Raw genomic sequence first — 14,968 nt, 5'->3', positions numbered from 1 at the left:
GCAGTGGCGATCTACTTGCATCTAGTAGGTCGAGGCCAGAGATGCTACTAAACCACCTATAACGCACAGGACGGCCCCCACAACAAAGATCATCGGGCCCAAAATGTCACTGGTGCTGAGGTGCAGAAAACTTGCTCTAGATCTAATTACCAACCTACAGGAAATACAGGAATAAATTAACACCACAGGATGCAATCATCAAAAGTTAGACTACAAGAAACTATAGGACAAATGATCTGGGTTTTTGTTTTTTGAGGGGAGGAGTGAGGAACAAGACAAGGGGGAGTTTAAAGGTTAAAGGAAACTTAAAAAGATTTATCAACCAATTGTTGCAAAATGTAGATTTATTTCAGTCCTGATTTGAACAAATCAACTATAAAAAAATTCTGAGGCAACACTATCTGATAAACTTAATGATAAGAATTACTATTACAATTTTTAGGTGAACTACAGATATTATAGTCATGTTAAACAAAAAAAAATCCCTGGGGCCGGCCCAGTGGCGCAGTGGTTAAGTGCACATGTTCCACTTCGGCGTCCTGGGGTTCACCGGTTCAGATTCCGGGTGCGGACATGGCGCCGCTTGGCACACCATGCTGTGGCAGGCATCCCACATTTAAAGTAGAGAAAGATGGGCACAGATGTTAGCTCAGGGCCAGTCTTCCTCAGCAAAAAGAGGAGGACTGGCAGTAGTTAGCTCAGGGCTAATCTTCCTCAAAAAAAAAAAAAAATCCCTATCTCTTTTGGAAATACAAGCTGAAATATTTGCAGATGAAAACAATATAATGACTGAGATTTGGCTTAAAATAATCAGGAAGGAGGAGGGGAGAGCCAGGACTAGCCATGAGTGGAGACTTACTTACGCTGCATTATGAGTTCTTAAGAATTCATTATATTAATCTCTCTGCTTTTGTATTTTTCAAAATCAAAAGGGGAGAAAGTAAGAGAGGTAATCATCATCACCCACTGAAAAATTCAGCATACTGTCCGCACGTGCCCCTATAAACAACGGCATCAATCTAAGGACTCATCAGGCCATACCAATTTAAGAAATAAAAGTTTCCCTATGCAAACCAAGGAACTTTTTATTCCTTACTTACCATATTGAAGCCAGCTGAGCCTGTGGTAAACTTGATTGCATAAGGATAGTTCTTGCTTGGGGACCTAAAAAGAAACCAGGACACAGACATATAGAGGAATCAGCAAATCCTCACTGTGCAGGAAGACCAGCGTTCTGCCCACACGGCCTGTGCAATCTCACGCGATCACAGTGCTTTAAACAATATTTGCTAGTACTCAAGGGGATTTGTGAAAAGGAAATTAAACCCCAATGAAAAAGGTGAGAAACACAAAGCTCCACGTACCCAATAAATTTTTGTTAAATGGATGTTTAATGAAGAGTAAGTAAAAGATTAGAGTTTCAAAATATAACCTGCCCTTTTGTCTGGATTACCATCTCTATTTGTCTTGGGCTTTTATTTGCATTTTATTTGCATTATTCTGTCTAAATTCAACATCTTCTGCGATGGTCTGTTGCCTCCACCATGACTATTAGACAAATGCAGAGAAGATTCAGACTCTTGGAGGAGAAAGAGATCTTAGAGAGAAGTCTTCTAACCATTTCACTATACAGACTTGAAAAAAAAAGAAAAGTGATTTGCTCAAAGTTGCACAAACGGCTAATATCACAGCCATTTCTTACGTTAGCAATAAAGAAAAATTCCTGGAATTTCAACTCTCTTCTCAAAATCAGCTCTCATTTCTTAAATACTTGTAAATATCTTCATTTCTGGCATGAAACTAGCTTTAGCTATGAGCCAAAGGCTACAATGGGAGATTTTGACTGTTTCAATAAACCAGGGTTAGGGAGAGAGAGACAAATATGTCTTATAGCCATCACTGACTCCCAAGGCACCTCATCAAAAACACAAAAGTGGATGTGTTTCTGCAAGCAAGCTGTAGCAGTGAGGAATTTCTGAGGATCACAGCAAGGATCCAGCACAGGAAGTATCAGAGAACAGCAGAGACAGCGCTGAGGCTGGGGGCACCGGGCCTGGTTCCATCTAGAATTTGCTGAGTGACTTGGGGTAGGCAGTTTCCTCACTTGTTGGACCCTGGGTTTCTCATTCCAGAGGTTCCTTCCAGATTTACAAGTCTATGATCCATCGTATAAGGAACTGTAACATGGAGCGGAGCATAGTGCTGGCACAGAAAAAGTGCTCGATAAATGGGAGTTAATATTACTCACAATACTTTAACTTTCATTTACACATGAAATATGGACAGAAAAGCACACGTGAATATATACATGTGTATTTTTACATGTGCACTTGTATACAGCTCAAGTAATTTGCCAAACTGAAAACAGTCAACAGTACCCAGAGCATGAAATAGCACCCCAGAAGCCCTCCTGAAGCCCCTTCTCATCATTCCCTCCAGCCGAGCGTAGCCTAACGTCCGACGGCACAGTGTGTCTTCTGTTAAGTCTGGGTTATTTTGCTCAACATATTATCATGTGTAGTTGCAGAACATTAACCCTAACGATAGTTATATCGTTATGTGATTATGTCACGATTTATTTCTCCATTCTACTGTTGGTGGGCATTCAGGCAGTTTTCAGTTCGGGGCCGTATGAATAGCGAACATTCTAAGCTTTGGTGAACATGCATACACATTCCTGTTGGATGAGTGTGTGTGAGTATTGGGAGCATCTAGCATAATAAGCAATCTTTACTGAATTTCTATGAAAGTTCTAAAGGTTCTGTGGAATACTGGAATGAGAAAAGTTCACTGATCATTGTATTTAGTCTCTAACATCGTATTTAGAATGTTGGCAACATTAAAGTAGAACTAGCAAAACTTTAGTGAATTCTTTAATTTATACTTGTAACAATTCTGCCCGCTTCAGAACTAAGTTACTATTTCATCTACTCTCAACAAAAAGTGTAACAACAAAAGAAACGATCTAGCCCTGGATCTGGACATCAGGGACGTGGATTCTGGAAGTGACTCTTCTCACACCCTAATGACATGTGACGTTAACAAAATTACCTGCACTCTCTAACAGGAAGTTCCTTCATCTCTGAAATGAGGGAAATGATCCAGAACAAGGATTGGCAAAACATAGCCCAAAGGCCATATCCAGCCCACTGCCTGTTTCCGTAAATAAAGTTTTATTGAAAGATAGCCATGTCCATTCATTTAAGCGTGATATATGGCTACTTTTGTACTACAATGGCAAAGTTGAGTAGTTGCAACAGTGTATGGCCGCAAGCCTAAAATGTTTACTATTTTGCTCTTTACGGAAAGTTTGTTGACCCCTGTACTGGAAGATCACACTGTCTTTTGCAATTCTAATACTTGACTCTATGTGCCCTATGACAAGGTTGTGAAACATTAAATTAGATCAGCAACAGTGAAGATAGCATCTTAGCATAACAGGACAGCCTAAAATTGAGCTCTAAGTGCACAGAACTATCATGTAGAAGCCTACGTTCAGAACAGGATACCAGTCTTGGAGTACTGGCTTATGAGGAATCATTACGAGGATAAACAGAAATCTCGAGTCCGCAGACCCTACTAGGGCATCCATGTGCAGGTAAGGAAGCATGAATGGAAAGAACGGAGATAATTAAATGAAGGTGATGTTTTATTTCAAACAATAACTAAGACTAGCTTTTGTGCTTACCATACGAACAACCAAATAACATATCCATTGTTTCAGAATGCAAGAAGATAATAAAATATCTCTTTGAGAAGAGAGCTAGCACTACTAGGATTATCAGAATTCTAGAGCTACTTATACAGCCTTGATTAAAGAACAGGCCCTCTTAATTTATCAGACTGTCTCTTTTAAGACCACCCAATAGGATACTCATCAAGTTGCGAATGAACAAGGGGATGCCCACATAACCAACTGCATCAGCTAAATCAACCCAGGTAATCAATGGGGGGTAAGCTGTGCTGCTGCTAGACCAGCTTTCCCTCCCACAGTGATTAGCTCATATCACAAGCTCAGAAGTTCTCACTATCTTCTGCTTTGGGGCCAATCAATGGCATTCTTATGCCCACAACATACTCTTACAGATGTAGCCAGAATTAGATGGCATCCAAAAGAAGTATGTGAAAGTAAAACACAATGGTACTCAGGCATCCCTCTAACACCAACAGCGCATTATTAACACTGGGGATTTGCCACAGGCTACAGCACAGACCAGTGAGGCTGCAGTTTACACGCAGCTCTCGGAGCACTATGATTCCACCCTACTCCAAAACACACGCGTAAGGATAACCTAGATTCTCCTCTAATCGATATTAAAACACAAATTTTCCACAACTCCTATACTTTAACTGGTATTCATAGCACTAGGATGGCACAACTCCAAGGCTGAGAGCTATTGCACTAGATTAAGAAATTGTAATTATATGCAAGTTTTTATGATGCTTTTTAATTCCTTTAAAACAAGAAGCCACAAAAAAACAAAACCATGAAGGAAGAAAAACAAGAAATTAAGAATATTAAATTATATATTTCACTCGGGCCTCTTTATATTCTGGGACTTTTCTCAGTTTTCTTGATATTCCTCTTATCCTTAACCTGAGTGAGTAACTGCTTTGGGGGCCCAGGATTCATACAATTATTTTCATGGTTGTGATCATGACAATGATCTTTTTATTTCACCCATCGCAACACAACTGCTCTGCTTCCATCAACAGTCTTATTTGGCCTAAAATATACCCTATATTGATTCCTCAAAAAGAGGAAGCAAACTAAATTTCTTTTATTTATTCCTATTTTTAAATTTACTGTAAGAAATCACTCTATTTAACATTGACTATACAAAGATCTGGTTTGAAAATAAAATTCCCACCTTAAATTCTTGCCCGGACAAAACAGTAGTAAGTATACCAATAAACCTTAGCAAATTCTGCTCTTTCCAGCATATCTCAAGCTTTACTTTCTGTATCAGATATTAAAAGTTCTAAATATTCCAGTGCCTGGTTCATTATCTTTGAGATGCAGATACTGTAGTTGGACTATTTTAATTAACGCACAGAAACACCAACAATGCTTTGAAGAAATGTTTTCAGATTCACCGACACTGTGGTCCTGGGTCTGTATGGAGTACTGGTGTCAAACTGTGTTACACAGGACAGTCACGCGTTGCTTAACGAAGCAGATACAATCTGAGAAATTGGCCAGCAGGCGATTTCGTCCTTGTGCGAACATCATAGAGTGCACTTACACAAACCCAGATGGGCTAGCCCACTGCACACCTAGGCTGCACGGTACTAAGCTATGAGACCACTGTTGTTTGTGCTGTCCATCGGTGACTGAACTGTCATTACGGAGTGCATGGCTGTACTCAAAACTATATACTGAATATTCCTTCAGTGCCCATGTAAGCGGGACTGGTGTTTCGTTCCCTGTATAAAAATGACAGCTACTGCTTCAGCAGAGTGAGCTGGCATACAGAGAATCTGCGTCTACTTGAAATTCCCCCATTCAGATACAAATACATGCTTATTTGAGATGACTGCTGAGATCCCTTATGGGGACACGGTTCAAGACTAGACCAGAACCCTTCAAAGTCTCACCCAATCCTGACTTTTTAAAACAAGGATGAATTTTTCTTTTGGAAGTAAAAACTGCAATTGTAAGTGATGGTAAGAAGCAGATAAGATAGTAAGAATCAGAAATTAAAAGTGTTTTGTGTTATATATCAGTGCTTTTCCACCTCAGGAAAACTAACCCATTCTCCCTTCCTTTCCTATTTGTTAAAGGGCACTTACATTTTTCCCTTTTACACATAATGTTCATCAGAGGTCTCTATTTTCCTTTATCAAAACTATGCTTTTCTTTATGACTCTCTAATCAATTTTAAGTGTTTAACCCCTCATTAGAAAGGTTTCTGAACAGTATCCGAAAATCCTTTGTACTCTTCTAACACAGACTATAGAATCTTTTTTTGTAATCCATTGACATCACATAATTTAACTCTGGCCTTTTATACATGAAGAAATAAGATCAGTATTGGTAAAGGGACCTCCACTAGTCAATGACAGAGCCAGGTTTCAAACTCCCCGACCAGTCCCCTTTCATCCCGCACACTGCTTTAAACACTGACTCTGCGAGCAGGCAGTTTCAAGTTCACCTACAAAGCTGGACTTCAGAACTTGAACCAGATTTTGTTCACAGCAGCACTTCTTTGCTAGTGCTTTGATTTGCATACTAGTGGCATTCCGTGTGCAGGAGGATCTTTGGTCTACGTTCCGTTTACCAAGAAGCAAAGTGGCAGGAGCCTGTGGCACTGGAGAATAAACTAACTGTGACATTATCAGTAGATGAGAACTCAAGATGAGAGGGACAATGAAAACACTGTTTAGAAAAAAAATAGAGAAAGACATTTGCAAAATATCATTGGCTCAACATCTATAAACAATTTGCATTCAGAACAAAGATACTTCACTAAATTAATTCTTATTTGCAAGTACCTGTTAGATGTCCACTCATAGTTTTGTCATGACTGTTGAACAATTGTCTGTATTTCAGTCTGGATGACTGAGGAACAGCCCATTCCGCCACTGGAGGGACACTGGACGGGACAAGAGGGAGGACAGGAAAAAAATGACTAACAGTAAGAAACAGCCTAAGTTCTTTAAAAACAGTAAACTAAGAACTCCTCTAGAAAATTAGCTTTAACATCTTATTCGCTTTATAATCACTATTTCTGAATTTTCTGTAATGAGTATTTTCATTTTTTAAGGTTATAAACATTTCTCTCAAAACATATAAGCTCATTATTTTTCCAAATCAAGGGTAAACTTAACAGACCAAGTGGCTGCTTCAAGTTATACATATAATTTAATAATTTAAAGTTTCTATAAAAGTATGGACAATCTCCTTGGAAGTGGCGTGATACAATAACGTCCAGGCTTTTCTAAACTTCCAGAACAGTTATCTTTTGGTTTAAAAAGTAATGCTGACAGCAAACAAATAATTGCCTAACTTACTACACAACAAAATACAGGATGTATTTCTTAATGAAGGGAAATTGTTTCATTCTGGGAAGTTCAAATTCCCACAAATGGAGAGCTTCCCAGAGACAAGAGAGCACTTCCAGGGGCTTGGCAAGTCAGCGGAGCAGTGACGGAGCTCTGCTTTCTGGACTGCCATCCAGACCCCACCTTTCCTTGCAAATGTTCAGCAACGCAGACCCGAGGAACCCCTGCCAGCAGTCAGCTTGGGTCTAGACCTCCGCAGTGAGGAGTTCCTCAGAGTGGTTCCCACCCGGGTAGCACATTGGTACCCAAGGCTTGTTAAGAGCCAGATGTCTAAATCAGGCAATTTAAACACAGTGGCTGAGCTGACTGTAAACATGGCATCCCACTTCCAGGAAAGATTACAACCAATGCCCCATTTGCAATTTCCTTTCATTTCAACAAAAATATCCATTTCTCACATGTAAAAGCAAAATTTTAATCATAAATTAAACCTATTCATCCTTATTTATGTATATTATCTATGCACTTATACTTACTATATGCACTTCTTAAAGCATAGAAGTGGCTCCCAAACACTTGACAAGTACCTATATAAACTCACCTTTTCAATTTTTATAAATTTCTTAATAAAAAACACTTACCAAGATCTATTCTGCTGTGAGTACTTCTGCAACAACCCTCTCATTTTAAACTAACTTTTTGCTGATTCCAACTCTGGCCTATTTGTTAAGAAGCTAATTATCTTTCTCCTGCACCCCAGGAATGCAGGGTGTTACACACAGAAGGTGTCCCAGATTAGACTTATCAAGTCATAGTTTTCTGCCAAGTTCCTGAGAATTTAAATAGACTCAAAACTCATTAATAGGAAACCAAAAAGTTAGATGTGACATTACCAAAACTTGCTAGAAATTTCGACTATTGAAAACATGACTACCAAAAAAAAAGTTGTTTTAATAGCATTAATGTTTGCTAATACTGATTGTTTATTCGTTCTAATGGCACAAATCAATTTTAAGACGGATTTCAGAAACCCTTGTGGGGAGCCCGAGGAGACTGAAAACTTCAGCATGGTACAGGAGAACACGTGAAAAACAGGGAATTTAGTGTTAGCTGATCTGAGTTTAACTCTCAGCTCTGCTACTGTTTGCTGAGCTGCACAGCACGACTCTCAGACAATAACTACTGCACAGGGGTTGTGGGGTTGAAGGAGATTAATGAGGTATTTGGCAAAGCAGATGCTCAATAAATGTTCCCTCATCTTAGGAAGAAAGGCTGAATTACGTGGAACACAAACACCTGTGTACCACAATTCACTGAAGTTTTTAGAGCAAACTTCCATGGGCAAGAACTCATGCCTTAAAATCAGAAAGAACTCAGTTCAACTCTTAGCTCTATCGCTTAAGAGTTACGTTATCTTGTGCAAGTCACTTAACGTCTCTGAGCTTCTTCCTCATCTACACCATAGAGAAAATACTACAGTCATCTTATGGGGAAGAAGGTGAGCTCTCAAGGAGCTAACGTGCACAGGGCACATGGTACAGTGCTTTTCAGTTGACGGATTCTCTTTAAATCGTTTTTTAAAAGATGAATTTCTGAATTATATTAAACATGTTTTTCTTCTCTTTAAAGTGGAAAAACAACTTGATTCACTTAGGAAAGATTTCTAATGAGGACTGAAACAAGAAAAGATGGAATTGTCTCTATTTACACCCCCTTCTCATTCTAAAAGTTTTGAGATGGCTTGCAAGAGACTTAATTTTTAATCTTAGTGTAGCAGAATGCAAGGGAAACAAAGAGGGTAAAAATAAATATATATGAAAGATAACATGAAACCAATATTGGCCAAAATATAAGCAATAAGGTCATGTAAGCTTTGCCAAAATTGAGCCACATATTTGATTAGTAACAACTGTCCACTAATCTGAATAACTCATTTCATAAAAGTTGATCTTTTTTTTTTTGTTGAGGAAGATTAGCCCTGAGCTAACTGCTGCCAATCCTCCTCATTTCACTGAGGAAGACTGGCCCTGAGCTAACATCCGTGCCCATCTTCCTCTACTTTATATGTGAGATGCCTACCATAGCATGGTGTGCCAAGTGGTGCCATGTCCACACCTGGGATCTGAACCAGCGAACCCCAGGCCACCGAAGCAGAATGTGCCCACTTAACTGCTGTGCTACTGGGCCAGCCCCTAAAAATTGATCTTAAATAATGTTTACTAATAATCCACACAGACTCCCTAAGATTATTTGAGACAGAATTTAAAATAAGGCCAATTATGGCTCTAATTTTCATATTTAAAAAGTTTATATATAAACTTTTTCTTTTTTTTGGCTGAGGAAGATGAGTCCTGAGCTAACATCTGTGCCAACCTTCCTCTATTTTTCATATGCAGGTTGCCACCACAGAGTGGCTGACGATTGGTGTAGGACTGCACCTGGCATCTAAACCTGCAAACCCAGGCCACTGAAGCAGAATGCGCCAAACTTAACAACCAGGACACAAGGCTGGCCCCAATAAACTTTCAAATGATTAACACAAAATAGTTAATTTGCTTTTTTCCTTCATACCTAGAGTTCTATTTTATTAGTTTTAAACATTTACTACTACCTATTTATTATACTCTTAAAAAACCAACATGCAAAGCCTTTAAAGGGAATGTCATATCTTCATTCTGTCATCTCTCCAACAAAAAATGGTAAAACTTAGTAATATTATACAGAATTAAGAAAATTATGGGCATTCTACAAAATAAAAGACAATAAATACAGAACATGGCTAATTCATTTTCAAATTTATGAGTTAATCAGATAATGGCTTTACCCAAACTGCCCATTTAAAAACAAGCAAACTTACCTAGCCACGTCAAATGATTGCGCCTTCTGTAACTTAGTGTTTAATTGGGACCCTGGACCAGATCTACTAAAGGAAGAACTCTTTGGCAATGTGGCTGCTGTAAAAATAAATAAGTGTTGAATAATTTTAATTCTACAAAGATAAGAAGCTTTTCCCTATTTACAAAAATTAAAATGCATAGCCATCAAATCAGAGGCAGAAATTATTGCTCCCTTCTTACCCTCCTGGACTCAGAATGCATTATTCCCTCCTTGCTTCCTGCCCTCTCACCAAAAACATTCCTAGATTTACTTGTTCCTACTGAAAATTACCTTACTAGGCAATAATGTTTACATCCATAAAATTTTACTCTTCATTAAACATTTGGTGTCACATTTTAAAGGATCTGTTCCAACAGTTAAAGAAGTAACAGCTGAAATATATAGATGGCATACTCTGAACTGCACTGAAGGAGCTGAAGTATTAGTCCCAGATGCAGGAGCCAGGGAGTCACAGACTTGCAGTCTTGGCCAGATAACATGTGACACTAGGGAGGGTCAGCTTCTGTGTCTGATTCTCACTGAGGCTGGTTAGCCGTGTGTCAATGGAAAAACTCTGAGCCTTAGCCACACTCCCCTCATCCCTGCCTCCCGTCTTGCAACATTTGCCGTTGGCCGCAAAGACAAACAAGGCCGAGTGTGTGGATTCACCAACACTCCTGGAAAAACAACTGCAAGCACTTTCTCGGCGGCCACCACATCTGCAGTCACAGTCACACGTGAAAGATGAACTACACGTGACAAGAAAACCTTTAAAGAAAGAGGTACATTTAGATTCTCTGGCCATAACTTACAGACACATCCTGACAGATATAATAAATCCAGGGGAATGGGCACAGAAATGATGATTGAGATACAACACTAAGACCCACGCTGTCATCACTGCTGAGTTCACTCAGGCAGATCCAAAGCACCTTTTTAAAAAACGCTTTCCATATTGATAAGAATTCAGTAAGATTTGTTAGACTAAGCCTATCTTTAGCTACAGTTTATGTTTTCTTTTAACTAAAGGGAAAAAGACTTGGAATAAAGTCTCAAAAGGAGATTAATGAAACCAGGAACTTTTTAATCCTTTCATTCAATTAAGCAAGCACGTAATACTACAAGCTTAATATATTCAATCATTTAATAGACTTCCTTCCTCCTTGTCTGATTCACTCCACCTCCTCAAAAAAAAAAAAAAATGCAATGTTCTTTTTTTCTCCTACATTATTCTACTCCGAAGGGACTGGCTTGTTTATTAGCAATTCACAGCAGCTGAAGAAAAGCAGTAACTGATACCTGGAAATACATGTTCAAACTGCAGTTGCTCTTGTCAAGCCCTCGAAAGGAAAACTATGCTCTCAGTCTTAGTCGCTGAGTTCACCTTTGTCCACAGCAGCACCCAGAGCTCCTTAATTCCATTCCCCTTTCTCTCTCTCTAGCCTAGCCCATCCCATTTAATGTGCTGAAAAAAAGCGAGAAATTAAAGGGAAAAAATGAAGATGTTTTCCTCTGAAATAATATACCATTGAAATATAATCAGGAGGTGAAGATTTAATAAGAATGAGGAGTAAAACACAAGTGGTGAGAATTCGGCCTGTGGTTTCGGCAGATCACATACCAGGATGAGCGAATGCAGGCAGAGGTTGTATAACAGGGGGCGCCCCGTTGGCCAGGGGAGGCACTGCTGCTGTAGGAACAGAAGACACGAGGGACGGAGACATTCCCACAACCGGAATGGATCCCAGGGGAGGCACTGCTGCTGTAGGAACAGAAGACACGAGGGACGGAGACATTCCCACAACCGGAATGGATCCCATTGGCACTGGAGCAACAGCTGTAAGTGGTGGCACGCTGGCGATACCTCCTATACCTAAGAAGGAAAAAATCCAACAAAATTCACTCTGGACCACATTTCAACATTCAATGATAATTAATCCAGGATTGCTTCAAGAAAAACACATTCCACTTGTAATATATTTCCATTTAAAATACGAATTCAGATTAATCATTTTGAAGAGCACCAAAAATTACGTCAAGGATCACATCAGAAGGGCTCCAGACCCACTGTGAAGAGGGATCTAGTGGCCAAAGGCGAGGATCAATAAGAAGAATAAGTGCAATGGACTGAAAGCCTCCAAAGAGAATTAAATTCACAAATTCATAATGACATGTAAAAACAAATCAACGAAAAACATTCGAATTGGTCATGAGAGGTAATCGATTCACTCTTTTGAAAATAGTAAATAAAGGGAGAAAATAAATCAAATATTTATCTTGCCTTTCCTTTACATCCTGAACCTCAGAGTAACCAAAGATTTGATGGGGAAGTTTCTCTATAGAAATACTCTAACCAATAAATGAAAAATAATAGAACTAAAAGAAACGTTTCCTTTCTTCTTTGTTTCCCTAACGCAACTTGTGCTATTGTGACACATAATATCACAATAATCACGACATACCACAATAATTATCACAATATATCACAATGTGACATCTGGTCCTCGTTCTGGTTCGTGGCACAGAGCTCCTAAAACCCTTCTGATTTCCTGAGTGATAGTAACATATTTTAATAATATTTGGTCTTGGTCCCTGGTTCCCAGCATAAGAGCTCCCAAGACCCTTGGAATCTCTGGGGTGTAAAAGAGTGTCTTTTCTACACTAATGAGGTGACTGGTGGCTGGGGGGCTCCCTAGATAGCCGAAGGATGGAAGGTGGTCACAGGAAAAACCAAGGCATGATTAGAGGGTTGGAACTTTCAGCCCCACCCCCTCCACACCAACCTCAGGGGAGGGTAGAGGGGCTGGAGACTGAGCTAATCACCAATGGCCAATGCTTCAATCAATCATGCCTACGTAATGGAACCTCCATAAGAACTCCTACCCTATGGGGTCTGGAGAGCTTCCAGGCTGGTGAACACAGCCCTCGGCTGGGAGTGTGGCACACTCCAACTCCACAGGAGCAGAAGCTCCTGCGCTCCAACTAATCAGAGACGTAATTTTCTTCACCTTCAACGTGTATCACTTTTTCTCAAATCCTTTTCCTCTCCTTCTTCATTTCCTTTTAATTTCTGAAATCTTCCTCTTTTACTTTATATTTCTGTGCAGACAGTATCTCTTATGTGGCTTCTAGTTTAGTCTTCATTCCTCTGAAATGACTTTTTCTTTTATTTCTTATTCTTTCCTGACTTCTGTCACCTTATTTCTGAGGTTTGAAAACTGATTTCTGTAGGTCTTTCATGACTTGTATCATTTTCTTAGTATCTTTTTGCTTGCTTTGAAACAGTAGGTTCCTGGAGTGCTGTCATTGTCCACGGGGCTGTTAATTCAGCTCTTCATTCTCTCTTTTCTAATAATAACTGTGTGGGATTCGCCCTTGCTTGAAACTGCCTGTTGCTCATTTTTATGTGAGCCTTGCTTCCTGGGATCTCGTCTCCGCTCTCCGTCCCCACTTTGGTCTTGACCTTCTCCTTCTTTTGTCTCCGTGTCACTGCCCTGTTCAATTTTGATTCCACGCCCAGTCATTTCTCCTCGGTGTGGAGTCCTGCCCCAGAAGGAAGGCTTGTTGGATTAGTTTTGAGAGTTCCTAGGGACTAGACTGCTCCAGATCCTTCAGGTCTTATCCCGGGCACAATCATTGTGAGTATTCTCTAACATCACAATGTTTCCATTTTAAGTGACCTACTCAGCTTTTATAGAGCCACTGCGAAGACTATCATCTTTTTACCAAGTGACTACCTTTTCTGAATGGATGAGTATTTCCGAATATTTCTAAATAAATACATCTAACAGAGGTTGTTTTGGATGCCATCCCTCTCGACTATGCTGAGTCTTAATTCTTGAAATTTTCCCAACTCTCCTCAACCACTGAACTTTCCCTCTCTACTCTAAAAATGTGCGAGCACTTCCCATCTTAAACACACCATCATTCGGCTCACATGCTCCTCTAGCTATCTCCCCTGTAAGTTAAACTTTCTCCTTTTCCCAGCCTCCAATCAGGCTTTGGTCTCTCCCAGTCCAATGAAACTGCACGTCAAGACCATGCACAGACTCATCTTGTCAAATCCAGTCACTTTTCTGTCCTTTTCTTACTCAGTCTCTCAGAAGCAACTCAAAGAATGGAGCACGCCTTCCTTCTTGAAACACTTTTCTCGGCTAGTAGGACACCAACCTCCCCGCTCTTCACTGTTTCCTGGCTTCTTCCCTTTTATACCCCTTTAAATGTCACAGACTGCCAAGGCTTGGTCCTATAGGTCTTCTGCCTACCCTAGCTACATTTTGTCAACCTAAACAAAGAAGAAAATTGAGGCAAGCTCAAATTACCAGAAAAGGAGTTTTTTAGGGAACAGCAGAGGAACCGCAATTTGGGACCCACAAACTGTGCAAGCAACAGGCGAGCCCGTTGAGGCTTTGAGGTGGGTTGTGTTTACGGGCAAGGAGAGAGGAATTCAGTTAGAGTCCATGCAGCAAGTTCATTGGCTTGAGGATGGGGAGAGGTTTCTGGCGGACGTTCATTGGCTGAGGGATGTTTCGGTTTTCAGGCATTTACAGGAAATCAGTCTCAGTCCTTAAGTTTTGTTTTGCTGAGGACACATGTGATGTGCGAGTGTCTCCATTTTACATCCTCCAGTTCCATTTAAGACTGAAATCCTTTCACAACTTTCTCTCTAAGATATCTTACCCAGTCCCCAGGCTTTCACTGCCATCCACACTCAAACTCTCCCAGAGCTGATGGGCCCTCTGAGCTGCAGACACATGGATGGACTTTTCTGCCTCCTGAACACCCCAACTTGGAAAGCTACTTGACCCTCAAGCCTAACACGGTCAAAATCTGATTTACTTCTCCTCCAAATTACACGCTATAACTAATCGAATTCTACCCTATCTTCCACATTGATTATCACCTCCGGGATCTAAATCACCATCATCTCTGAGTTCCCTCTGTTCTACTGCTGTGCCCCTGAAACCCACATAACACAGATTACTTTTTCTAAGTGTCCATCAACCATGTCACTCCTCTGCTTAAAAGTTCTCCATAGGCTTCAGCTGCACTTAGAAAAAGACATTCTAATTCCTTAGTGGGTTTT

The 14,968-nt window shown here is 40.1% G+C and overlaps 1 protein-coding gene across 1 annotated transcript in view; it reads right to left on the bottom strand.

Annotated features, from left to right (window-relative positions):
- The window catches only part of ITSN1 (intersectin 1), a 203,270-nt gene that overhangs the window by 113,326 nt on the left and 74,976 nt on the right, over positions 1 to 14,968 (bottom strand). The window contains exons 6-9 of the mRNA XM_046648063.1: positions 11,504 to 11,755; positions 9,863 to 9,959; positions 6,496 to 6,596; positions 1,101 to 1,164 (exon numbers count right to left, since the gene is read on the bottom strand). Coding sequence (XP_046504019.1) covers positions 1,101 to 1,164; positions 6,496 to 6,596; positions 9,863 to 9,959; positions 11,504 to 11,755 — 514 coding nt within the window. The remainder of the gene's footprint in view (positions 1 to 1,100; positions 1,165 to 6,495; positions 6,597 to 9,862; positions 9,960 to 11,503; positions 11,756 to 14,968) is intronic.

The sequence above is a fragment of the Equus quagga genome, chromosome 21, assembly GCF_021613505.1.
Source record: "Equus quagga isolate Etosha38 chromosome 21, UCLA_HA_Equagga_1.0, whole genome shotgun sequence".
In the NCBI taxonomy this organism is placed as follows: domain Eukaryota; kingdom Metazoa; phylum Chordata; class Mammalia; order Perissodactyla; family Equidae; genus Equus; species Equus quagga.
Note: the sequence above shows the minus strand (reverse complement) of the source record. Positions and strands in the feature narration are given on the sequence as shown.